The 26,340-nt window shown below is 39.5% G+C and overlaps 1 protein-coding gene across 1 annotated transcript in view; it reads right to left on the bottom strand.

Moving 5' to 3' along the window:
• LOC122772627 (T-cell immunomodulatory protein-like) overlaps positions 1-15,742 on the bottom strand; it is a 45,321-nt gene extending 29,579 nt beyond the window's left edge. The window contains exons 1-3 of the mRNA XM_044030815.1: positions 15,726-15,742; positions 14,520-14,670; positions 13,556-13,664 (exon numbers count right to left, since the gene is read on the bottom strand). Of these exons, the coding sequence (XP_043886750.1) occupies positions 13,556-13,664; positions 14,520-14,670; positions 15,726-15,742 (277 nt within the window). The remainder of the gene's footprint in view (positions 1-13,555; positions 13,665-14,519; positions 14,671-15,725) is intronic.
• Positions 15,743-26,340: the final 10,598 nt, after the last annotated feature.

Here is a 26,340-nt window from a genome sequence, read left to right as displayed (position 1 = left end):
ACTAGAGGAACAGGGTTTTTCAATCACGTAGTAGGAGCGTCTTTGTTTGCTCTACGGCATGTTTTCAAGTCAAGGACATGAGAGGAGGCCTGGTCTGCAGTGATGAGAGGCCATTTATGTTCATATATAAGCCCTTCTTTAAGATAATGTCCGTTACATTCAAACCCATTATCAAATGAGTTCACGCGATGCTGATTAAGCCAACATTATTTCATGTATTTCTCACTGTAGTAGTCTTTAGATATGAAGTGGCCCAGCAAAATTCCCACGCTGCACATTGGAAATGATTTATTCTATATCCAGACAGATGAAGTCCTAAGGAAAGTGAGAGAACTGCAAACAGTGTAGACTATGAATGAAAAGACAAAGCAGTGCCCATGAAAAGAAAAGAAGTAAACTGCTTATTCAGAAGTGAATAAGCACTTTGATGGAATAATGATTCTTTCCCCGCCCCTGCGCTGCCACTATATCCACACGAATGCTCCCTCAGTCAGGTCGGCATTGCTGAACGGAGCCTGTTTTTAGATGAGGGATGCGGCATGTGTTGCATCATTTCTGTTCACAAAGACCAAACAGAGGCAGAATAATAACACCAACAAAAGCTATGCACTGTAGCTTTAAACTGGATGAAGTTGAATACCGAGTAAAAACATACAACAACTTCAAGAAAAGATGAAGCCTTTAGGATTGTCTAAAGAAGTCTGATGTTGAGGCACCAAAGCAGTTAGGAAATAAAAAAGCCCTGTCAGAAATGATACTGCTCATCAACTCTGAAAAAATACCACAAGATCACATCAAAGGCTACAGAGCAAAGTCACCAGCGAAGGACACTGCAGATCAATAAATCATAGAGGTTGGCTTATTTATCATTTCTTTGAATTTCATGCTGTTTCAGCTCAGGCTATTGGCAACACTATCAGTGACCCTGTAAATCAATAACACAGAGGGATTAGCCTGCCATTTCAAGTTGGTTTCATTTGGGATTATCGGGAAAGAGAACACAGGACAGAAGACAGTGTGTGCAACGGGACTCAACGCCACCTCGCCACCACAAGTTTAGGTTGTTAGCAGTTCATTTTGCAGCAATAAGAGACGTTTTCACACATTCCAGAGAAACAATTTTCACGTCCGTCTTTATGTCTGTGTGGCCACAGCAGGTAATTTGTGAGAGCTGAGATGTGTACAAAATGCACTCCCCGGCAGTGGGCTACAGCAAAAACTGAGAACTCGTGTCACTGTCATTGTTAAATGGAGACGTCATGTGCATGAGAAGACTGACTGGAACAAACAACCCAACACAGCTCGAACAGCACGCACACACACACGTTTGCACAGAAATTCTTTTTGGACACTGCACTGACTTCCATTCTTTTGAACATCTTAACCCTTTAACACCAAGTGTATCGCTGACGACATATTTGCACAAGTGCACTTTGCATCACCGTAGTTTCCACTTTTTGGCCTGTTTTCGGACATTGGACAAAAACTCAACCAAATGTCATTTTAAATATGTTATACTGTTCAAATTTAACACGCAAAATCTAGTGTCCATGTACAACAGTCTACTAAATAAAACTTTTTGTTTTCTTCATTTTAAAATGTTAATACACAGTTTTAACAAGCAGTCAATTGTAAATAACTGCCAGATATTGAAAGTTATTCTGGAAAACTGGGCAAAAGCATTTACTCAGAGGACATTTTCTGGCCCTTTTATGGTTAAAATAAGTCTAAAAGTCCAGATGGACATTCTGAGGCTTAGGTGTTAAAAGGTTAAACTAAACTCTATTCCAAGCCTTAACCATAACCAGTTAATGCCCAAACATAACCTTTCCAGGTTTTGGTCCTGACAAGGTCAGTGTTTATGCCAGACAAAGGCAAACATGCACACTTACAGCATGCCAGGAAATAAGTGAGAAAAGGTGCGTATTGTAAACTTAGGGTTTAGGCACATTTGAAAACATTTGACCTGCATCTTTGTCGTGGTGATAAAAAATAAATAAAAAAGATTGTCGTGGCATTTTAATTTCAAGTGTAGACATATATAATGTCATGCAGAGCTAAATTGCATTTGGCATCCCGTGGAAATAACGCTGTCAGAGCAACTTTGATGCCAAAAATAACACTGCGGTACTCTTAAATGAAAGTTAAGTGAGGAAATGGAAAAAACAAGTAATTTAATCATAAAAGGGGACACACACACACGCTACATTAAGGTTTTCCTGAAATGAATTTAATGATGCGTAAAAAGGGAAAAGATAGACATGCAGAAGTCCATGGGCACGTTGTCCGCTTGTCGCTCCATGAAGTAGATGAGTTTGTGTGCGACTGTGTTTGTGTGTAATCAAGGCTGTCACTATAGAGGAAACTCAAATTTAGCAATTCTTGTGTGAGGCCTCTTTGTTCTTTCTATCTCCATCTCTGGTTAACATGTAACACGTATGTAACAGCTCCTCCATGGGTAAAACAAGATTAGTGGAAAAGTGCAGACACATCCTGTGGGATACAGACAGTGTCGCACCCACATCCATACACTGTTGCCTACATGGTCTCCTATGAGAATGAGCGAGTCTATTTTCTAGAGTAATATGAAGACTGATGGAAGCTCCTTTGCAGGAATAAACTAATCAAGTGAAGGACGAACTGTTCTGTGAACTCTGTGTTAGTCTGCATAATGTTTTCAGTTTGTATATCTGTTATTAAATAATAAAAAAGTTGTTTTCTTTGAGCTCATGTTATGCATGGGGTTATTTGTTTATTTATTAGCAGGGTTATGCAAAAATGACTAACACGGTTTGCATCAGACTTGGTGAAGAGATGGGTCACGGAAAACCCCCAAATTCTGCTGTGGATCCAGGAAATTCTTTTCAATAAAAAAGTGTCAGAATTCATTTCAATTAAAAAATTATATAAGATAACAAAAACATTTAGGATTGTACCCTCAACCATGTACCATTCTGGTTTTTAAATCAGTGCTGAGCAGAAAATGTGTAATATCCCAAGAGGAACACTTCCCCCTCCGGCACAAAATATTTAATTATAAACAACTCTTAAACACTGCTGAACACACAGTGAGTGTGCTGGTCTCCTGCTGAGAAACTAACATGCCCAAAGAAGAGATCAACTGGCCTATGTGGGATAAGCTAACTGGTGCATTTCAATTAGTTACTTATTGCACTAATTCAGTCGGGTTTAAATGTGCACTGTGGCCAGACACACATTGTGAGGGAAGACACATTTTCCATTGATAAACGAGCCACTAAGACACCTCTGTGATGTATCAACATCTTGTTTTCTGGCAAATAAATCAGATGTGGTCAGAGAGCTAAATGGGAGTAATATGGTGGATGTTTTGCCAAATACCTGATGAAGTACCTGCTGAGGAAGCACCACTCGCTGTGTGGGTTTGCAGCTAATTTAATCATAAGTAAAAGTCTGGCTAATCATTATGCTGGTTAATCATGTCTAGTTCAGCGACGGCATGACTGCAGCTGTCATTTTGTCATAGTTCAGATTTAATAATTGAGGCACACTAATGGTTTTGGATGAAAATGCTTTACTGTATTCTGCGGTTACTGGGGATAAGAGGAGCCTCGGTGTTCCTAATCCAGGCTGCAAGTTTGTAGTGTAGGACGCCAGAAATCAGGTCATTTCTCACCACTAAGAAGTAACCCACTGGTTTAGTGTGCTTTTGTATTATCATTGCTTTTAAATACCGGCAGAATATCATATCAGAAAAAAAAGGAAATTGGGAATGAGAGTCACCTAAAAAAATTGCCTTTTAAAACTCATGCTTGGATTTGTGTCCATGATTCAGATGGATGGTGATGTAAATGCAGAGGATGAGAATTGCCAGTTCTTATACAGTCATATGAAAAAATTAGGACACCCCATAAACTATTCAGTTATTCATTAAGAAATGTTCACATATCAATGTCTAATCTTGTTTTTATTTATCTCTGGAAAAGAAAGTGATATAATTGCAGGTAAACAGCAAAAAATAACATTGTTTTACTTATTAAACAAAAGACATCATCATAAATGCATATTCTAACTGAGGAAAAAGTTAGGACACCCTACCCCCTAATACCTAGTGTTACACCCTTTGGCTGAAATAACAGTGAGACGCTTCTTGTAACCCTCTACCAGTCTCTGACATCGGTCTGAGGAAAGTTTGCCCCACTCCTCAATACAGAATGCTTTAACCTGTGTGACGTTTGAGGGGTTTCTTGCATGTACAGCCCGTTCTAGGTCACCCCACAGCATCTCAATGGGATTAAGACCTGGGCTTTGACTGGGCCATTCCAGGACTCTCCATTTCTTAGTTTTCAGCCAGTCCTTTGTGGAATTACTGGTATGTTTAGGGTCATTGTCATGTTGCAGGGTCCAGTTCCGCTTCAGCTTTAATTTTCTTACAAAGGGTGTCCTAACTTTTTCACATGACTGTATAGCGAGAGACAATATTTTTCTATGACAGACAACTGACATTTGCTGACAACTGAGGTTTAGTTGGAGACATGATACATTAATAAGCTGCTGGCTGTAACCTCAGGCATCAATCAACAAGCAAAGGCAAAAGGCTACATCCACACTTATATGGTTGCATTTTAAAATGGTTGATCAAACAAACACTGGAGATGTTTGCAGAATGGAGACAATAATACAGTTAATCGCTGGCTTCCTGATTGGATCTTATCAGTCGCGTCGTGCCCACCAGCAGTGAATGCAATGCATTGCTAATAAGAAATCCCTTTTCTTACTTACAATTGTTCCTCAGAATTCTGCACCTGGTATGCACCTACTCAGTGTATGTAATTAGTCAAAAAAGAGAAAACAAATGAATAGCAGCAATAATAATAATAATAATGATAATAGTTCAGTAGTTAGCTTAATCAAAACAAAGACAAAACTCTAAACTACTTCATGTTAAAGATCAGTTATACGTCAGCTACTGTGAAATATTTTATCATTCAGTGTTTTACTGTGTAGCATGTGTTAACAGCAGTAAACAAGCCATGCTGACTTTTTTTAAAAAAACTTCATACCCTTGCTATGAATAAAGCAATAGAATTCACTGAATATTTCTCTTTCTCTTTACAAAAATAATGACCTTCATCTCATCTGCAATTGTAGCCTAATTGGCCAGCTAAAGAAAACCTGAGGGCAGTCATGGCAACAACACGCATATCTTCACAACACAGTCCATAAATGTTAAGTCAGCTGATCTCTCTCACACGAAACATGCGCACACACACACACACACAATGAGGAGGTAAATTGCCGTGCATGAAACAACAACAGACCTTGACAGGGGGAACATGCCAAGCTGTGTCAGCACTAGTGGCTACAACTGTGAGTCAGTGAGAGCCAAGCAGTCACTGTGCACACAAACCTAACAAATACGACAGTTGAGTGGCATTTGCTCTAAGATGCTAATCACATCTCATTGCCCTCAGGGTGCTTCTGCTGACCACAGGGCTGCTTACAGAAATGAATGGTCACCACACACACACACAAACCTGTTTCTGTGTCTTAGTGAGGACACACCATTGACACAATGCATTCCCTAGTCATTTACTCTAACCTCAACCATCACAACTAAGTGCCTAAACGCAATTCTAACCCTAACTCTAAAACCAGGACTTAACCCTGAAAAAGCCCTTTAAAGTTGTGGTGCCCGGACACAGTGGTAGGTAGATTAAATACAAGCACACACACTGACTGGCAGCAATAGCAACTCCACAAAACTATGTGTTTGAAGGATAATCTAACGTTGTCCTTTTATCGCTAACCACCAAGCAGAGCTAAAAGAATTCATAGGTGATTAAATTAGCCTTCAGAGTCAGACATCAACCGCGGTGCTCCGGTAAAATGAGGTGCTGTGCGTTGTTTTCATCTTCTAAACCATGATCAATAATTTGCTAATGGTCCGTCTTCCAGCTACTTTGGTTCTCAGTGGATGTGGTCCACACTAATAAAACTGAACTGGACAAACCCTTAAACTGATTTGTGTTGGCTATCTTGCTATAGTGTCTTCGTCACTGCTGGAAAATGGGCAGTAATTTTTTGGGCACAGAAAGAAAAAGGATTAGTAGAGTAATATTAGAATTTAATATACATAATATATATACAATAAACTGACCAAAAGTAAGCGAGAATAAAAACAAGGAACATGAACTACTGCTCCCGGTAGGATAAAAATGACTGTAATATATGGAATATGCATGCTGTATGAGCTCTCCTGTTTTAGATCACATTTGCAGGCATCTTAAACTGTCAACATAAGTGGTACAGAATGCTGTTGTGACAAACATGGCAGCAGGCACTCCCACTAAGCCCTTCTTAGTGTGTTGCAGCAGAGAATGAGTATTCACACCAATCTGAATATGCTGCCTCCAGTCAAATCCTCCTTCGGACGACGCAGCCACACAGACTTCATGTAAATCCCCTCGTCATTTTGAAAGAAGTAAGGAAATAAAGAGAGGGAATAAAAGACGGCTCCGACTCTGACTCACAAACTGTGAGAGGGGCAAACAGAAGAGGGAAGGCTGAGTAAAGGCAGGAGCACAGGTGAGAGTGGGTTAAAATAACATACTAAGAGGGTTAGAGAGGGGAGGAAATGAAAGGGGCTTAATGACAAAATATGGAAGGAGAGGAGAGAAGATAGGTGGATTTTGTAACAGAGTGAGGGAAGAAAGGCGAGGTGAGGAATGGAGAGAGAAGAAGCGGGTATGTGGGCCTGAGAAAAACTCACAGATGTTTCTGAATGCAGCTAATCTGCATCCTAATAAGTCAGCAGGAAACTAATCAACTCATACAGTTCTGCCTGTCTGTCTTTCTCTTCATCTTCTTAATACACGCCTGCACGGATCTGCATGTCATAAGACGACTTTACATAGAGTTGTATTATGTACTGGAGCCTCACTATAACCTGAACATAACAGTTCATTTCTCGGCTTGTGCAGAGATCCCACTCACCTCCGAGCCCATCATTTTATCCTTCCACACTTGGAGTTAATGATCTCTACCACTTCTTCTCTATGTGGCAGTAATTCTCTACCCATCTGTCCACCCAGAAAACACTTCAGAATCACTGTCTCTTATGTCTTAATATAGCACATAGTGTGACTTTGGTTACAATGTAAAATCATTTTTCAAGAAATAATTTTTACCCAAAATCAATCTGAATATATCCGAGGAAGAAATAGAGCAGAATCAGCCAAACAGCAGGCAATATGAGGGTATTGCTTTCCATTATCATTTCCTATCCATTGAATGTCTAATGTCATATGTAAACCTGTCAGAGACAGAATGAAAGAAAAAACTTGAGATGTGACCATTCATTGTATAGTTGGCAAGGCACTGATCTCAGTGGGCAGCCACTACCAGCAACAGTGCAAACAAAAAAGGAAAAAAGAAGGCAAGAAAAAATGATTTTCAGCTAAATAAATGTAAGATCAGAATGTCTAAAATATGAATAAAATATGAATAAATTATTTTAAAAACAGACTCCCCTGAAATAGAGGTTGATTAATGAACATAATGGCCAACACTGGTAAAGCAGTCGAAAGAATTTAAATTTACGAAATAATATGAATGATTCGCACTGTATCACAGCTGATTCATACAGAAGTAATAAAATGAGTTCACTAAATTCCTGTATCTTAAGGCAGTGGCAGAAACCTCCAGAGGTTCCCTTCTGCAGCTCTTCATTCTGGGCTTCATGGCAGGGGAACAGACACATGCCTACATTCCGTGTGTACCTGAAGATCTTACTGTGAGAAACAAGATATTCTGATGTGCTGAGACCAAAATTGAACATGATGGCCTCCTCTCTAAGCGATGTGTCTGGAGGAGACCAGACACGCCAATTGGAATTAGTTTGCTCTTCTGAAAAATTCTCCCATCTCCACAAAGGATCTTTGGAGCTCTGCCAGAGTGACCATCAGGCTCTTGTTCCCCACTCTTGCACAGGCTCTTCTCCTCTGATTGCTCAGTTTGGCAGGAGTAACTCTGTACTCTGCTCATTATGCAGAAAACACTGGATTACAGGAGCTCATTAATCCTGTGTACCATGACCCTTCTTCTTTTCACTGTTGTTTGTAGTTTTTTTCCCCAGTAGTTAAAGTAGTCTTGCTCTTTACATGCCTACACTATAACAATGCTGCATCAGTTTATTTATTTATTTTGATTGACTTCAATTAAAGAACAACATATTGTTCGCATCGTCTTTTTCTGCAACATCTATACAAAACATGTGATTTGTGGAGAAGCCAGCTCTCCATCTGACACGTTAATTAATCAACAGACTTTGCCATCTGTGTTCTATGCCACCATTGCTGCAGCTAGCGTCTATATGAACCACACAGCCTGTGAGTTCCACACAACCACCGCACAAGCATGCTGAACTCACTGGTGTGTGAAACATGTATAGCAGGTTGTTGATTAACACAATACCCCAATTCCCCCCCAAAAAGTTGAATTTATTTTGTATTTTTACATATTTTAAATTATGCTTTCTTAATAGTGTGTTCCTCTTTCTTATTCCTGCCACCATTCTGTGCTGTTAACTTCCCCGTGGAGTGCCACCATTTTATCATCAGCATGTGTGGCATACTATTATTGCTATACTAGTATTGCTATTTAGCATACAACAACTACAGTACAGTTTATATTAATGGGAATATCTTGTAATCTGGTAAATCAGGACAATCATGGCAGTGCTAACATGAATGCTTCAAAACAAAATCATATCCATCGAGTAGCTCCTGAGATGCATTCACTACTAATCTCATCCCATCTCATATGTATTAAAATCCATAACAATCCATGACTTTTTTTTGAAATATCTCAGTCTGAACCATGAATAGCATACCCCTTAAAGTGAAATTAGGGCATTACCAGTATTTTAGTACTTTATCTTGTGCGGACTATTAATGTCTATATAACATGTCATGTTAATACATCACCTAGATTTCAGTCTGGGCCCAATTAGTGGACCAGAACGAAACATTGCTATCCTTGGAGGTTTACAGGTAGAGGCTGGTTAAATATCTGGCACTTTGTGGTCAGCTCATTCAATAAAGGAAAAGACAGCATGTCATTATTGTTGCATACCGAAAGTAGAATTTATTCTAGAAGTGATGTGGACAACTATCTCTACGCAAAGTTTGCTGCAATACTTTCAAGCCAAAAAAACCCAAATACAAACCACCAAACAGGGATGAAACTAAAGTGCAAGTGGACACCAAAGATTCAGCCGACCACTTTGAGAGGAGCCATTCTTATAGTGTCAAAACAAAATGACAAACAAGGTTGATATGCTTTTTCCTCAGCTTTCAGGATATATATGTATTTTTTACACAACGGCTTCTCTGCTGCCAAGACTTCAACTTGGATTCAGCTCCACTCAAATACGTATAGTCTGCTCATAAATAATATATGCTCCTATGGCAACAGAGGCAAGAAAGGGGCTTGATGGAATGCACCCGTGAGTGAACTATGGCATGTCGGCTCCATAGTAGGATAAGATGTCAGACAGGCACAGGTTCAGGTCATCTTAGTGTGAAAAGCCCAGCAAGAGTCCAAGCCTCTGTCAGGGAGAGAGGCAAGAATGCTGTCTGAGGCCAGCCAGAGATGGATTTATCCCAGGAAGTCAGTGCGCATCATGAGCTCTTACCTTTCAGTCGTTTATTCCGCATACATACACCCAGAGCGACACAAAGTCAATCCTTCTGTGGGTGTTGTTCAATGATGCTCAGGGGAGGGTTGAGAAAAGGCATTTTAAGAAGACAGGATCCACATTACAGAACAGATGACTGCATCAGATAAGCTGATGCATCACTGGCTGACAAAATGTGTCAAGTCAGGATATGAACCCAAAATATTCACTGTCAGCTTCGCTAACACATTTGCCAGAAAAGAATGGTAAATCCATCATTTACACCTATGGGGTTTTACCTCACATACGGTGCAAGTCTGCAAACTTGCAATTGAGCTTACATCCACGAGGGAGATAAATGAAACGTCGAAAGAGTGGAACACGTTTCAGCAAGTGAGAGAAAACTCAACACTGAACATATATACAATATTTATGACTAAAAATGTAATAACTGAAATAGAATGAAGGGGAGCGGACACTATTTGCATTGACGGGACAAAATTGGCATTTTGGTTGCAGGTGTATCCGAGTGTGTTTAGTTTGATTCGCTGCAGTGAGACAATACATGGGTAACAAATCAACGTCGGTGTGTGGAGAGGAGAGAGAGGGAGGAGGCACAAAGGGAATTCAAGTCACAGCAGGTGCAAATGGGACGAGTCAAGGTCGCAGACACATACAGCACACAATGTGGCCGTTACATTAACTGAAAGCACTTGACTCTCCCTATTACCATTTTGTGTGTACTGATCTATAACATACATATATATATATATATATATATATATATATATATATATATATATATATATATGTGCATAACAACATTGATATGAACTCATGATGATACTCAACCCAGCATCATTCGATTATGTCTGTCTGACATGAACACTGTCAGGAACATATTTTATTTCTTTTTCCAATTTTGTGACACATTACCTCAAATCTGAGGGTGTTCACTAGGGTTGGACCCAAATATTAAAATTTTATTTGGGACTTTTTTTTGGGCAGACATTGTGTCAGCAAGTTCTTGTGCTATATTTAGACTTTTTAAAAGCATCTCAAACATCTCAATTTAGGAGGTCCACATCATCTCAGGACTTCAAGAAATACAAGTCTTATAGATTCAGAGCTTTTAAAAGAGATGGGTGTAACATATTGATGTTGTGTATTTTAACCGCCCTAACCACCAGCTGCAAATTAATTACATTAATGACGAAGATTGTGAGGGCTTTCCACCCATCAACATTTTTTTTTTTACATTTACAGGTGGGATTTAGCCAGTGTTTGGAATAACGCCGTTTAAAAGAACGGCGTTAGGTAACGGCGTTATTTTTTCAGTAACGGGGTAATCTAACTAATTACTTTTCCCGTCGTTACAACGCCGTTAATGTTACTGGACGTAAAATGTGGTGCGTTACTATGCATTGATTGAATAAACTGTGTAATCCCAACGCACCCCTGGCTCACAGCTAGTGAGGAGGCGGGTTAATAACGAGGTAAGCGATTATGATTGACCAAGGCAGAGTCACGTTTCATGCATTCCAGCATACGCGCCACACACACACACACGCACACACACACACACCAGCTAAACAGAGAATCGATGAAGCAGCAGAGATGGCAAGAACGTACATGTAATGTGTACATTATGTCCCGGAGCAAAAACTCCGTTGTAAGCAATTCTAATTTAATGAAGCATCTCACAATGGCACACGCATCTACAAAGTTAGTTGCCAAAAACACCGATTATTGAGAGTTTGATTTAATTTGCTAGAGTTAAATGTACTTTATATTGGGTAACTGTTTACTTTTCTTACAAAGATAATACTTAAATTGCAGGATAAACATCTTGCTGTCTGTCGACGTGCAATAAATATGTTCTACTCATTTCAACTGACTTGTGAAAACTACACAAAAAAATCAAAATTCTTTGACATATATGTATGTATGTATATATATATATATAGATATATATATATATATATAGATATATATATATATATATAGATATAAATATATATATATATTTTTGACATATTTTTTTAACAGTAACGCAAATAGTTACTTTCCCTGGTAACGAGTTACTTTTATTATAGAATAATTCAGTTACTAACTCAGTTACTTTTTGGAACAAGTAGTGAGTAACTATAACTATAATATATAATATATATATAATAATATATATAATAATATGTATAAAACTATAATATATATAACTTTTTAAAGTAACGTTCCCAACACTGGATTTAGCCCACTGTTTTCTGACTTACTGGGCTGCCTGTATCAGTCATTTGGACATTAATTTAACTTAATTGCTAAATGCCATATATGACTTCACTTCACAATGCTGATTTCTGTCATTTGTTTTGGTTTATGAAACCTATCATTGTTGTGACCCATGTGTATTGTGCATAGTTGTATATGCTATGGACTATACGTGCAGGCCTTGGCTTGGAATGCTTTGAATCGCCACATATGGTTATTTAATGAGAACTAATATCATACGCTCTGGCAGTATTGTTTGTATAAGACAAGTCAAATTTGTGAAATTAATAAAAAACATTGACACTTACTGTAAGTGTTATAAGTTGTATGCTGGTATGTTTACAAGGGCATGGTGATGATTTATGAGTGTGCATTTTGTGTGTGTGTGTGTGTGTGTTTCAGTGCATCCCATCGCTCCCCAAAAGGCACAACAACTGTTCACCAACTGTGCTGAAACCGAAATAAACAGCGCTACATTTCCGACTAATGAGCAAAGCAGAGTGACAGATTAAACTGTGCAAAGGCCCATCCCAGAGTGGGACTATTTTTGCTTTCCATAAATGTAACTAGGACCTATACTGTAACAGCATTTTGATTTAAAAACAAACATGCCTTGATTTTTTTTGTGACACTTTTACAGTATAGAACAAAGAAAAAATACTATTGACTGGAAAAAAAAAACAGTGTGCCAAAAATATATGAAACTGTTTCTGAACCCTGAGAACAGATATTAAATCTACAGTTGCAGACATCATTTGTATCTGGAAGATGGTGCAGTGCACATTATCAAACACTCAGTTGTCTTCCTTGCATAGATAGGATAAGGACAGGAGGAATGAAAGAACAGCTTATTTTCTTGGCATTTCTGATGCCTTTATCAGACGATTAAACAATGGGAAGTGACAGATTACACGGAGGATGACAGAGTAACAAAAAATGTGCAATAAAGATGTCAGTCTGACTTTGAACCTCTGGATGTCATGGCTACACGAGACATGCACCAGACATTATGTGCTTCGTAAAATAGTAAGTCATCATAATTTATTAATTGAACACTTCCTGGAGTTATAACGAATCTGAACCTTTTCGTTCAGATTCGAGAGAAAATCTGGCATTGGGATTAGGTATTTACAATAAAAGAACAACCAGCCAACAAATTGTAAAACTAGGTACTAAACTATAAATATAAAGTACAGCAAGCAAAAAAGGAAAGAAAAGAAATGCGATTTAATACAAATAGTAATAAAGCAGTGTCCTTTACAACTACTTCCACATGGCCATTTTAAAACTGTAGCCAACAATTGCTTCTACTTGAGAGGCTGGGTATTAAATCTGAAGCAGAGCTCAACATGACCTTTTGGGAGAATGCATTTATTACAGCAGTTTTGTGCTGGCCTTGGCTATTATAATCTAGGCCGAAAAAGAACAAAAAGATAGAGAAAACACAGGAAGTTCCTTTTCACCACCAAAAGTAAATCTAAATAATATAACAGAAAAATGCATCGTAACCATCTGATTTCTAGGAAAAGCTGCTCATTTTCAGTGATTGAAGTTGGACTATGAGGGGGAGAGAACAGCCTTAGGTTATGTGACAGGAGGGAAATAAGAACACTGGGATAATCAGCCACTTACCCATCACTTTAACGAAGTAGGCATCAGCTTCGAAATTGTTCTTTAAAGCATGGATGATCAAATCATTTTTGCCTGGTGCCTGGCTCAGAACCAGCATGTCTAATATACCCTGCAAATGAAGACAGGCATATAGATAAGGGACAATGAGAGCATGGTGTGTGTATGTGTGTGTGTGTGTGTGTGTGTCTCTGTCCACATTTTTTTCCCTCTAACATCCTGGGTGACTGATACAGCATTATCTTATCTCTACTCTTCCTCATTTCTCCTCTCACCACTATCTCTCTTTCCCCCATTCAAAATGTCTGTCTCCTGGGTGGGTGAGAGAGCGAGACGAAGAGAGAGAGTTAAATTCAACAGACCACATAAGTAGTAATAATTAGTTGCTGATAAAGCAAGCACGTAAACTCACAATACAGTACAGCTGCAAAATGTTTTCCCTCAGAATCTTGTATGTTTGAAAAAATGCACATAAGCATGTATGATTCTGTATGCTTTCCTACAGCTGCTACTATGCTCAATCTTTAAAATAATAGAAATCCATGTGGTGATCAGGAAGGAAAGACTATATGTGTGTATATGATAACCTCTATATATGATGTATGGAGGGTGTGGGAAAAAAACAACAGCACAAGAGTATACAAAGTAGATAAATAAGTGCTTGGTCGTGTGAATACAATAGCAGGCAAAGATGGAACAGAGTAGAATTACACAGAAATCGGCTGTGTGAGCTTTTAACTGAATTGCTGAATATAAGCAGCCACTAAACTGAACATAACACAATCCCATTCTTAGTCCAAATCAAATCTGGAATATTTTTTTCTAAGAATGAAAGATAAAACGACTAACGTTTCTGGTTATATCACTGAAGAACAAAAAAACAACGACACTTATTCTACTTTCGACATTCAGACAAATCAAGTATTGTTGTTTACTCTGGGAGCCTCTGTCAGCAAAATGTACTCACATCCTCATAGATGTCAAAGAACGTTGCCATAACGGCATTTTGGATGGCTCCCAAATCTGACTGGTCCCAGTGGATGTGGAACATCCTTCCGACGCTGTGGCAGCTGATGTTTGTGCAGGGAACGTTCTCCAATAAGAAGGCCTGTTGACCACTATGAGGCAGAGAGAGAAAAAGAAATGGAGTTAGACAGTGTTTCTCCTACATAATCTCACACAAACATTAATACCAATTTGCCACTATTGATTATCAGTCATAACTTGTGCAAGTGTGCACCAAAAGCTGCAAATGAAGACACCCTAATGGACACTGAGAAAAGAAAATATATATAGGGTAAAAACTGATTACATACAGTGCAGCAGGGTGCTACCTCAGCAAATGCAGAATGTTTATGTCATCGGCCGATGACAGTTTATCAGTGAAATCCAACCCACTGACTTGTCAGCATGTAGTTTATGTATAACCTGGTACCACTCTCTCTGTACAGGACATTACTTGACTAATACTGCAGTAAAATTTTAATTTTTGTCGACAGAGATCAGCTATGTTCCCAATATGACCCAATACTTACAATAGTCATTGTAATACACTTGGAAAATGTATTAAAACCTGAGTAAGATCATATATAGACAAAGCAATTATCAGATTTTAACATTGTTTTCTGATATGAGCTGCACTATATAAACATGTCTTAAGCACATTATAATGTCGTTTTGTGGGAGTGGAGGTAACAGATGTGGATCATAACTGGACCATGGTAAACCAGAATAAGAAGGTAATATTCCTCTAGCAACTCATGTGAACGCCCTAATCTGAATAAATTCAGAACAAGGTCAGTACAAGTGCCAACCCGTTGTTTCATCATGCATAAGAATCTGAACTCCTGTGTTGAAGTCTCCAGAATCGGAAGACTACATTCACTTTTTTATAATACAGTCTATGGGTGAGTAGAGCGTACAGTGTTTAACAGTGTATTGAAACCCTGTGGAATTTACTTCTTTATTGGCATTTGTATATTTCACAGCAAACAGCTTTGGAAAACCAGCAACAACATGTTGCTTCTCAACGTTACAACACATGTGAGGTGGTTTCAGTCAACTCAACTCAACTTTTTTTTAATAGAGGTGTTCATGTATTTGTGCTGTAACTTCTGGTACAGTAAAATCGGTACAGGTTCTGATCACGTTGCAATCCGAAGACAGACTTTACCTAATGGCACAGTGCATATTTTCTTTTCATAGCATGGATTATTTCATTCTTTCAACCCTAACCCTTGGACCGCAACCCAAACTGAACAAAGATAAAACAGCCAAAACCTAACAACATGCGTACTTCTGGTCAAATGGTTTGTACATAAATATACTGTAGATAGATTTAAAATTGATATGTCTGCTGTGGCCACACCATGTTTTTGGTTTCTTTCGTGGAGATTAGTGGTAAGACATTTACTACACATGAAATACAACCTAAGCAGTCTGTAACAGTAAGCAACATTTTCTCTCCACTTGCTGCCTGTACTTAATGTGCTCAGTCTTTGTTACATCTCCCTTTCAATCTGTGAGGAAATCGGATAAATCCTCCTCCTTTATGTGTCTATCTGTCTTTGGAGATTGGCCCTGTACCTGTTCTTAGAACAGGAAAAAGGCAACTAAAAATAAAATAGGCCTGAAAACCCTCCTTCTTCTCTCTCAGGATTTCAAATAACTCTTTTGTGCCTCGCTGTGTGCTGACCTAGGTGCTGAGGTGAAGGCACGCCCCAAGCTATAAGCCTGATGGGACACATGCTTTCAACATTTGAAAGAATGTGTGAGGTGGTGTTGGAAAAACATAAAACTGCAAAATACTCACCTGTCACAATTAGGACAGAAATAAAAATGAAAAACATGTAAAGTAATAATATGTTGGCTGATTGACAACTGTGATAAATATGATAAACATCATCAGAGACAGATACAGAACAAGCCAATGTTGTTATTGTGTTGACCACAGAAGAAACACACACACACATGCACACTTATATTGTAAAAACGGCGAGCTTCAGCAGTCGTCAAAATGGTCCTTGAAATATGCTCTGTAAGCCTCTGCAATGGTTTTAGGGGGACTAGCTTTTTTCATTAAGTATGAAATTGCTGGTTTTGTTGCTCTTCTATGGTTTAATAAAAGACATAACGTCATCAACCAGTTTGAATGACGACTGTTTTCATCTGTGCCACTTGTATGACACATGATATTATAGCAATGCGTGGAGAATATTCATGATGGGCTTTTGCTGAAGATGCCTATGCAAAAACTGTACATTTTGGAAACAGCGCCACCTGGTGGTAACAGAAAGTACAAGTTCACAATTTCCCTTATAACTTTAACAAATTTCCTTGTATCAAACTCAAAATTTAGGAAAACATTCAAAACACATGGTAGATGATGCGTGCGTAATATGATAACAAATTGTTCAACAGTGTTGCCATGACAACACTGCAAAGTCAGATATTTGCGCCAAAAAACAAACTGCTACCACTTTGCGAATACTATTCCAATCTGAACCAAACTTGCTAGGATTGATGATAGTCAATCCCTGAAGATGCCTATATGAAAATATTCACTTTCAAAACCAGTGCCCCCGTTGACGGCAGACAATATGACGTCTGGTATTTCGCTACAACAACAAACTCTTATAACTTTGCGATGGAAGGTCAGATCTTAACCAAACTCGTGACGATCGATGATGGGATATTGCTGAAGATGCTTATGCAAAAACTGTACATTTTGAAAACAGCGCCTTCTGGTGGTAACAGAAAATACAATTTCACAATTTCCCTTATAACTTTAACAAATTTCATTGTATCATACTCAAAATGAATGAAAACATGTAAAACACATGGTAGATGATGCTTGCTGAATATGATAACAAATCGTTCAACTGTGTTGCCTGGCAAAAATGCAAAGGATTCCCTCAACTGAGTGGTTTGTTCATGCAGTAACCATTGCTCGCCACATGATGGAGGCATTTGCCTACAAATCTATCAAATCTAACATTTACAGTTTCTCATGCTGCTCTAATTGGGATTGTTGTATCCACTTGAAACTTGATACGTGAGACCTCAGACCCGTCCGGAACATGTCTGTAAAGCAGTAATGCCAAAGTCAAATACACGGGGGCCAAAATAAAAAAAATGGTACAGGTGGAGGGTTAAATATTTATTAAAACTTGCAATTACTCCACATATTGAACCAATACCAATACCAATACCACAGCCTATATTGCACTCAATCATTAAATTAAATAAAATAAAATAAAATAAAATAAAATTAAATTAAATTAAATTAAATTAAATTAAATTAAATTAAATTAAATCAGTTGCAATATTTTCTCAAGGCTCTTTCAGTAACAAATTGAAAACGGTTTTCCTTCTTCTTCTTTTTAACAGGTAAACAGCAAAATGTTATTTTCCTTCAAAGCTCAATGGCAAGATAAATGCAAAAATGAAACAGCATGTTACAAAACAAATCAGTGTGCTGCTCTGATCCTCACCAATGTCTGTCTTTTATAATAAAATTAGAAGTTAGTGCAAACTTGAAAAGTGCAAAACAGTTGCATGTTTCATAGTGCCTTCTTAAGTTATATTCTTTCATAACGACACACTGTCTCCACACACAAGACACACAGGCTTTCCTTTTACTTCGGTGAACATTATTCTGCCTCCCACCTGTCTTGAAAACCCTGTTTTCACCGTCTACTTTTCTATTTGTCTATTTGGGGGAGAGGGAGATGAAAAATGACAGCAATGTTTAGTCCTCCACTGTGACTGTGATGCTGTTCATGAATGATGACACGGGATCGCACTCGCAGTGCATCTTGGGATTTGTAGTATTATGGTGCTGAGGGCACATAATAGTGCAAGCCGGTTTTAATAGTAATTAAAAATCATCCCGCTAGCCAGACATAACTCATTCACGGGCCTTGATTCTGACATATGTGCTGTAAAGGATAACCTCCCTACAGGAAGTAGAACTCCCGAAACAGGAAGTCAAGTCTAACATTTTCCAATCTTCACAAAACTTGATATGTGAGTCAAAGGAACGTCCCTGAACACGTTTACGGACACACCTTTCACCAAACAGGAAGTCGGCCATTTTAAACAGGAAGTGCCATCTAACTTAGCACATGGACGCTGAAAATAGTCTAAGCTGAAAATTACTACTGCCGCAAGCGGTGAATGAACGGAAGATGAGCTAGACGTCTCGCACGGCGAGGTGGGCGCAGGGAGACCCGCGAGCCGTCAAGCTCGAACCCGTTGATTACCGCTTGCGGTACTAGTTATTATTATTAGGGTTCGAGCAACAATGTTGCGCAAGAACCCTATTGTAATCGTAAGAGTTATTCTTCTTCTTCTTCTTCCGCCTACCAAATGAATCGCATTTTTGAGGCCCTGAACATGCCCCAAAACTCACCAATTTTTGCAAGCGCATCAGACCTGGTGTAAATTTACGTTTGTTAGTGTTTCGGGGAATGTGCGTTAAAAAATGAAAGTGGGCGGGACAAATAACTGCTCCACCCCCTAAATATTGTGGGCCTGAAGAGCATGTTTAATGTACATGCACGAAACTTGGTACACGCGTTCCTTAGGTCGGGCTGGTCAAAAAAGTCAGCGTAGCCGAAGCTCTAAAACGAACAGGAAAGCGCCATCTTGGATTGAAAATTCATTTTTTGCCGATTTTGGCCATATCGCACCATCGGTATTTGAACGAACTTGTCCTAGAGCTTACATGGGATCACGTTCAAACTTGGTGAGGTCACTTTGGACAAGTTGAGGATCTAAAGTTGCTAAAAACTTTTTAATAAGTATCATGGTGTACGAGAAAGGGGCCGGCAAAGTTGGTGAAAATTTTTATTTTTCGCCACAGGCAACAAAACTCTTATAACTTTGCGATAGAAGGTCACTTCCCAACCAAATTACCTAGGGTTGATGATGGACCATTGCTGAAGAAGTCTGTGGAAAAACTGTACATTTTTAGCACAGCGCCTCCTTGTGGTAACAGAAAATACAACAAATACACAATTTCGGTAATAACTTTTACATATTTAATCGTATCAAACTCAAAATTTGTGACAACATTTAAAACACATGAAAGATGATGCGTGCTTATTATGATAACAAATGGCGCAACGGTGTTGCCATAGCAACACTGCAAAGTCAGATATTTGTGACAAAAAAACAAACTGCTACAACTTTGCGAAACTGAGTCCAATCTGAACCAAACTTGCTAGGATTGATGATAGTCTGGCCCTGAAGACACCTATTTGAAAATATTCACTTTCAAAAACAGCGCCCCCTTGTGACAGCAGCCACTATGACACCTGATATTTGAATGAACTTGTCCTAGAGTTTTTGTGCGATCACCTTGAAAATTAGTGAGGTCACTGTGAACAAGTTGCCGAGCATAAGTTACTGAAAGCTTTTTAAAATGTCGCTCGGTGTACGAGATAGGGGGCGCCAAAGTTGGTGTTCATTCATATTTTTCACAACAAAAGGCAAAACTCTTACAACCCGTAAAACTTGTCCTCCTGAGGAGCACGTTGAATGTACATGCACGAAACTTGGTACTCACGCGTTCGTTAGGTCCAGACGGTCAAAAAAGTCAGCGTAGCCGAACCTCTAAAACGAACAGGAAAGCCGCCATTTTGGATTGAAAGTACATTTTTCGCAGATTTTGGCCATTTCGCACCAATGGTATGTGAACGCACTTGTCATAGAGCTTTAATTCGATCACCTTCAAACTGGTTGAGGTCACTGTGAATAAGTTGAGGATCTAAAGTTATTAAAAGTTTTTTAAAATGTCACATGGTTTTTGAGATAGGGGGCGCCAAAGTTGGCGTTCATTCATATTTTTCACAACAAAAGGCGAAACTCTTACAACCCGTAAAACTTGTCCTCCTGAGGAGCACGTTTAATGTACATGCACTAAACTTGGTACTCACGCGTTCCTTAGGTCAGGACGGTCAAAAAATTCAAAGCAGCCTATGCTCTAAAACGAACGGGAAAGCCGCCATCTTGGATTGAAAGTAAATGTATTGCAGATTTTGGCCATTTCGCACCAATGGTATGTGAACGCACTTGTCATAGAGCTTTCATGGGATCACCTTGAAACTTTGTGAGGTCACTGTGAACAAGTTGAGGATCCAAAGGTATCAAAATCTTTTCATTAAGTATCACGGCGAACAAGAAGAAGGTCAGGAAAGTTGGCGAAAATCACGATTCCTCGCAACACACAACAATCTCTTATAACTTTGCCATGGAAGGTCAGATAGTAACCAAACAAGTGACAATCGATGATGGGCCCTTGCTAAAGATGTCTATGCAAAAACTGTAAATTTTGAAAACATCGCCTCCTGGTGGTGGCAAACACTAGGAAGTCTGGTATTTCGCAACACACAACAAACTCTTATAACTTTGCGATTGAAGGTCAGATCTTAACCAAACTTGTGATGATCGATGATGGGCTTTTGCTGAAGATGCCTATGCAAAAATTGTAAATTTTGGAAACAGCGCCACCTGGTGGTAACAGAAAGTACAAGTTCACAATTTCCCTTATAACTTTAACAAATTTCCTTGTATCAAACTCAAAATTTGGGAAAACATTCCAAACACATGGTAGATGATGCGTGCCTAATATGATAACAAATTGTTCAACAGTGTTGCCATGACAACACTACAAAGTCAGATATTTGCGACAAAAAACAAACTGCTACCACTTTGCGAATGCTATTCCAATCTGAACCAAACTTGCTAGGATTGATGATAGTCAATCCCTGAAGATGCCTATATGAAAATATTCATTTTCAAAAACAGTGCCCCCTGTTGACGGCAGACAATATGACGTCTGGTATTTCGCTACAACAACAAACTCTTATAACTTTGCGATGGAAGGTCAGATCTTAACCAAACTCGTGACGACCGATGATGGGATCTTGCTGAAGATGCTTATGCAAAAACTGTACATTTTGAAAACAGCGCCTTCTGGTGGTAACAGAAAATACAAGTTCACAATTTCCCTTATAACTTTAACAAATTTCATTGTATCATACTCAAAATGAATGAAAACATGTAAAACACATGGTAGATGATGCTTGCTGAATATGATAACAAATCGTTCAACGGTGTTGACATAAGAACACTGCACAGGATCTACTCTACTGAGTGGTTCGTCAGTGCAGTAACCTTTGTTCGCCACATGATGGAGGCATTTGCCTACAAATCTATCAAATCTAACATTTACAGTTTCTCATGCTGCTCTGAAAGGGAAAGATGGGGCAAAAGGTACTGCAAGAGGGGCCAAGGAAAAAAAAACAGGGAAAATGGGAAGAGAGAAAAAGTAACAGAGGGAAAAAAGAGAAAATGCACCCTAAATTCTTATACCATCAGATGTTCTATCACAAAAATAACTAGTTATTTCTAAAATTCAGCTTCAATTCTGATACCATCAGTTGTTTTTCACAAAAATAACAACTTATAGACAAAATCACACTGTTAGACCTCAGACCTCAGACCGGCCCTGAACATGTCTGTAAAGGATGACCTCCTTACAGGAAGTACAACTCCCGAAACAGGAAGTAATGTCTGACATTCTCCGATCCACACGAAACTTATTATGTAAGTCAAGGTACCTTCCCTAAACATGTTTACGGACACGCCTTTCACCCAACAGGAAGACGGCCATTTTAAACGGACACGCCTGACATTGCGCGGGGATGCAGCTGAAAATAACCAGTACCACAAGCAGTGAATGAACGGAAGATGAGGAAGAGGACTCGCGCTGCAACGTGGACGCACAGGGACTCGCGAGCCGTCAAGCTCGAACCCGTTGATTACCGCTTGCGGTACTAGTTATTATTATTATTAATAAATAAAAAAGTATGTATAGTACTAGGGCTGCACGATTCTGGAACAAAATGTGAATCACAATTTTATTTGCTTAGAATTGAGATCTCGATCCTCTGGCATGATTTTTTCACAAATCGAAATGTTTATTGCACTCGTGAAAAAAAAGATTAGAAACATTCAATTAAGCATCCAAGTAAAGTGTGATTTCTAGACTCTAATGTGGAGGATAAATCGGTAGAGGATGAATAAATGAATGAACATTATTATCGCTCAGTTGACTGATACGCATACTTCTGCAACAGAAGTTACTCAAAGACCCCTCACAAGAAATGCTGTGGCACCGCCTTGTGTGTATTACCCGTGGATTCAGTTTTTTGATTGGAAAGTAATCAATGAGCTATTTCAGTTTCAGAAATTAAAACCTATTTACTATTCCTTGTACTCTACTAATTGTACTCAAACAACAAATAAAAAAAAAATAACTGCAGACCATTATACGTTATGAACCATTTCTTTGCCTTCATGTTTATACAGTGCAGCTTATTAAAATACAATTCATTATTGAAGTCATTTCTACCATGATATAGGTTTATTACAGGACTTTTAAGCTATACAAGATGTGTTAATTTAGTCGCCCAATGCTCCACCATGACTTTTGGTTTATTTTTGTCAACTGTGACAGGGAAAAAATAGTAAGAGTGCAGAGTGACAGAAAAATATAAACAAGTCTTTGGTTGGCTCCCCTGTTGGAGAAAATGACGGCACCCATCTTAGTTGTTAATGAAAATGCTACTGTGACGGCCCCATTGGCTCCTCTCTGTCAGTTGTGATGCCCAATGCAGACAATTCCACACACACACACACACAGTTGTGATTGGCACCAACAGTTTTAGGACACGTTATTTTGAATGGGAAAATCATATTGGTACCCCGCCTTTCGCCGTATGTCAGCTGAGATTGGCAGAGCTCCCCCCCGTGACCCTCATGTGGAGGATAAAGCGGTAGAAGACGGATGGATGAAGAGGATATTGGTCTACCACTGAGCCCTCTCACTGCTAAGATACCTGAGGCCTCGGTTCCAAGTTATTTTGTGTTAAGCCATATCGTTATTGTTTGTTATTTAATCACCGGGATTCTACCAGCAGCCATGCTATTAGTTGCCTTTGCACAGGCTGCAGATGGATAAAAAGATTCCTCTGGAGTAAATCCTCAGGACTTTATCAGGATTAAATCCTGATTTGTTTAATGATGTTCTTTGAAAGGTATGTGATCTCCACAAAATTCAGCCATGTCTCCAATGTTCAATAACTCCCCATAATTTAATCTTGGCAGAGCTGACAATAATGCTTCAGCAGCTTTCAACAAATTATTGATTCTCATCTCAGAATTCATTAAATTCATGGTAACCTTATGACGAGGCCATAATTCAATTCTTATTTTTTTTTTAGTCATGGGTATAGGGCCTGGGAATGGCAATGCACCAGGCTTCGTTATTACACCTATCAAGCACACTAATGATCCACCTCAGGGGCACAGGTGCAGCCCAGTAATTTATGGGAGCTGGCAGAAATCTACAGGTTAATGCCCCCCCCATCAAACGTCCACAGAGCAATACACAGTCCAGCACGCTGCTCGCATATGTCACACATTGTGCTCCTCGCTAAACAAGAGCACATCACGGCTTGTGCGATTACAATATCAGTTATCATTCCTTATTTCCCCCTTCTTCTTTAAATACCACATGCCACTTGACAGCGAGGCAAAGGATATGTTGATGTCGTCTGAGCGTTGCTGTCAGTTTGTTTTTCCTTGCCGAGTTTAAAAGAAAAAATCTGTTTTGAGAGACAGCTTAGGTGTGGTAGCTATCACAATAACCTTGTCGGCCCCTCCTCCTCCCCCCTCTCGCTCTCACTCGCGCTCTCTCTCTCCCCCCCTTCTCTCTTGTTAATTCTTCTCCATGCGGTATACAGTTGAATAGACAGAATCCCTGGATAGATTGATACATCGTGCTCACCAGGGTGACGTTAAGAGCCCCCCATACACTCACCACAATTTCCCACCCACCCCCAACCTCCCACTCCGCCCTCCCATCCCAAACGAACTGCCAAGGTGGCAGGCCATAAATCCCAGCAGACATGGCGTTGGGGTTTTGGAGGGTCTGTGGGGGGTGGCTCTGGGAAGGGAGGGTGTGTATTGGGTGGGGTGGGTGCGGGGGGCAGAGCTGTAACACAAACCTGAAGGAGATTTCTCCTCATGCATAGAAACCTGTTTCCCCCTCACCGACAATGTCTCCCTCGAGGATGCAACTGCCAACTCACTGCATGCAAAGTAGTCTCTGCCTCCCTCTCTTTCTCTCACTGCATGTCGATCTCTCACTCTCTCTCCCTCTGCAAATGGGATATGGGTCTTGGGGAACTTTGTGGCGCAGGAGAAAAGGCGCAGAGCGGTGTGTCTCGCGGAATTCGCCACCCTCCTTATCATCCAGATGATCCTGAATGCCAATTAGCCTCCCGAACTCTGCGGGGACTGGCCTGTCACTCAGGATGAGTTTCGTGTGTGTCAAGCGCTGAGGAGCCAGGCGTAAGAGTTTGCCACTGGAGGAGTCAAATGCTCCGCGGTGCTCCTCGCTGTCGGTCAGCAGCGCAACACACTGGCTGCACACTCAAGGGCGTGCATGTACACATGTAAAAGAACACACACACACACACACACACACACACACACACACACACCTGCACTCTACGTCACGTACCAAAGCAACAAGCATTAGTCTCAGACTCTGACTAAAGCGACAACATCTAAAACTGGCACTTTAGAAGAGAACAATCAGGTGAAATAGAAAATTGATCGTGACATTTTGAAATGTGTCTGCCTTTGGTGTAAATCTATCTGCTACTTGACGTCTGGTAGTTTCCATTTAATGTGGCACTGACGACTGACACAAAATGCTTCAGTGGTAACTCTGAAAGGGGACATGGAAAAGTTCAGCCATCAGTATTAAGTCATATAAAAACAACCTACTGTAAACAGCTTTATTATTTATTATGGTATGTTCTGCTCACCAAAAAAGACAACAGAAACAAAAAAAAATAACGGGAAATGTTCCTAAAAGCAATTTGTCCTTTTTGACTCAACAGAGTGATACAATTGGCATTTCCCCACCAAAGCCAATGCAGGGAAGGCTTGTGTTATCTCTCCATCTTTCTTCCAACTATTTTTTTGATGATTCAAACAGCCCTGCCCTGTCGGTCATCCTTACGAGCAGATGCTGCCCAGATCCCTCTATCTATTGCCATTTTCGTCTTTATTGCCAGCTGGCTTATCCTGCACTGATGGAATTGTTAAAAAGCAGATATGAGCAGAATCTAGGAGGACCGGTCTTTGTCAGAGCATGCGTTCCCATCAGATGAGAGCACGGCGATAAGAATCTCAGCAACGCCTGCAGGTCGTGTCACTCTATGCATGACAATCTAGGGCTGTGTATAGCTGAAAGAAAAACACTCCGAGACAGCAGAGGCAGGTGCTGAAAGAGAGGTGCATTGGCGATAAATATGTATAAGATGTCTTGACTCTCCTTTCAGGCAAACCTGAATGATCAATATTGCACAGCTCTCGGTTTTAAACAAAGAGACAAATCAAGGTCATGTTTGTACTGTCTGGAGCTATTTACTCATTGATAGGTATCATGTCTCTGTGTACTCCCCGTTTTCAGGTCAGAGAAACATATCCAAATATTATAAACTGTAAATGACGTTTAATTCCCCATGCAGACCAAGTAGTCTGCATTTCTTTTCTTTTTTTTTATTATCAAAAACCTCCATCTGTCCCTTTTGATTTCTATTATTAAATAACTGGTGCATACTGTGTGTAACCCACTCCTGGGTAAAGACGTTTACATGGTGCTGTTAGTGAGTGTAATTACCATAAACAAAACAGAAGTGAAA

This window comes from Solea senegalensis, linkage group LG7 (assembly GCF_019176455.1).
Source record: "Solea senegalensis isolate Sse05_10M linkage group LG7, IFAPA_SoseM_1, whole genome shotgun sequence".
NCBI lineage: Eukaryota > Metazoa > Chordata > Actinopteri > Pleuronectiformes > Soleidae > Solea > Solea senegalensis.
This window is presented reverse-complemented; position numbering and strand designations above follow the sequence as displayed.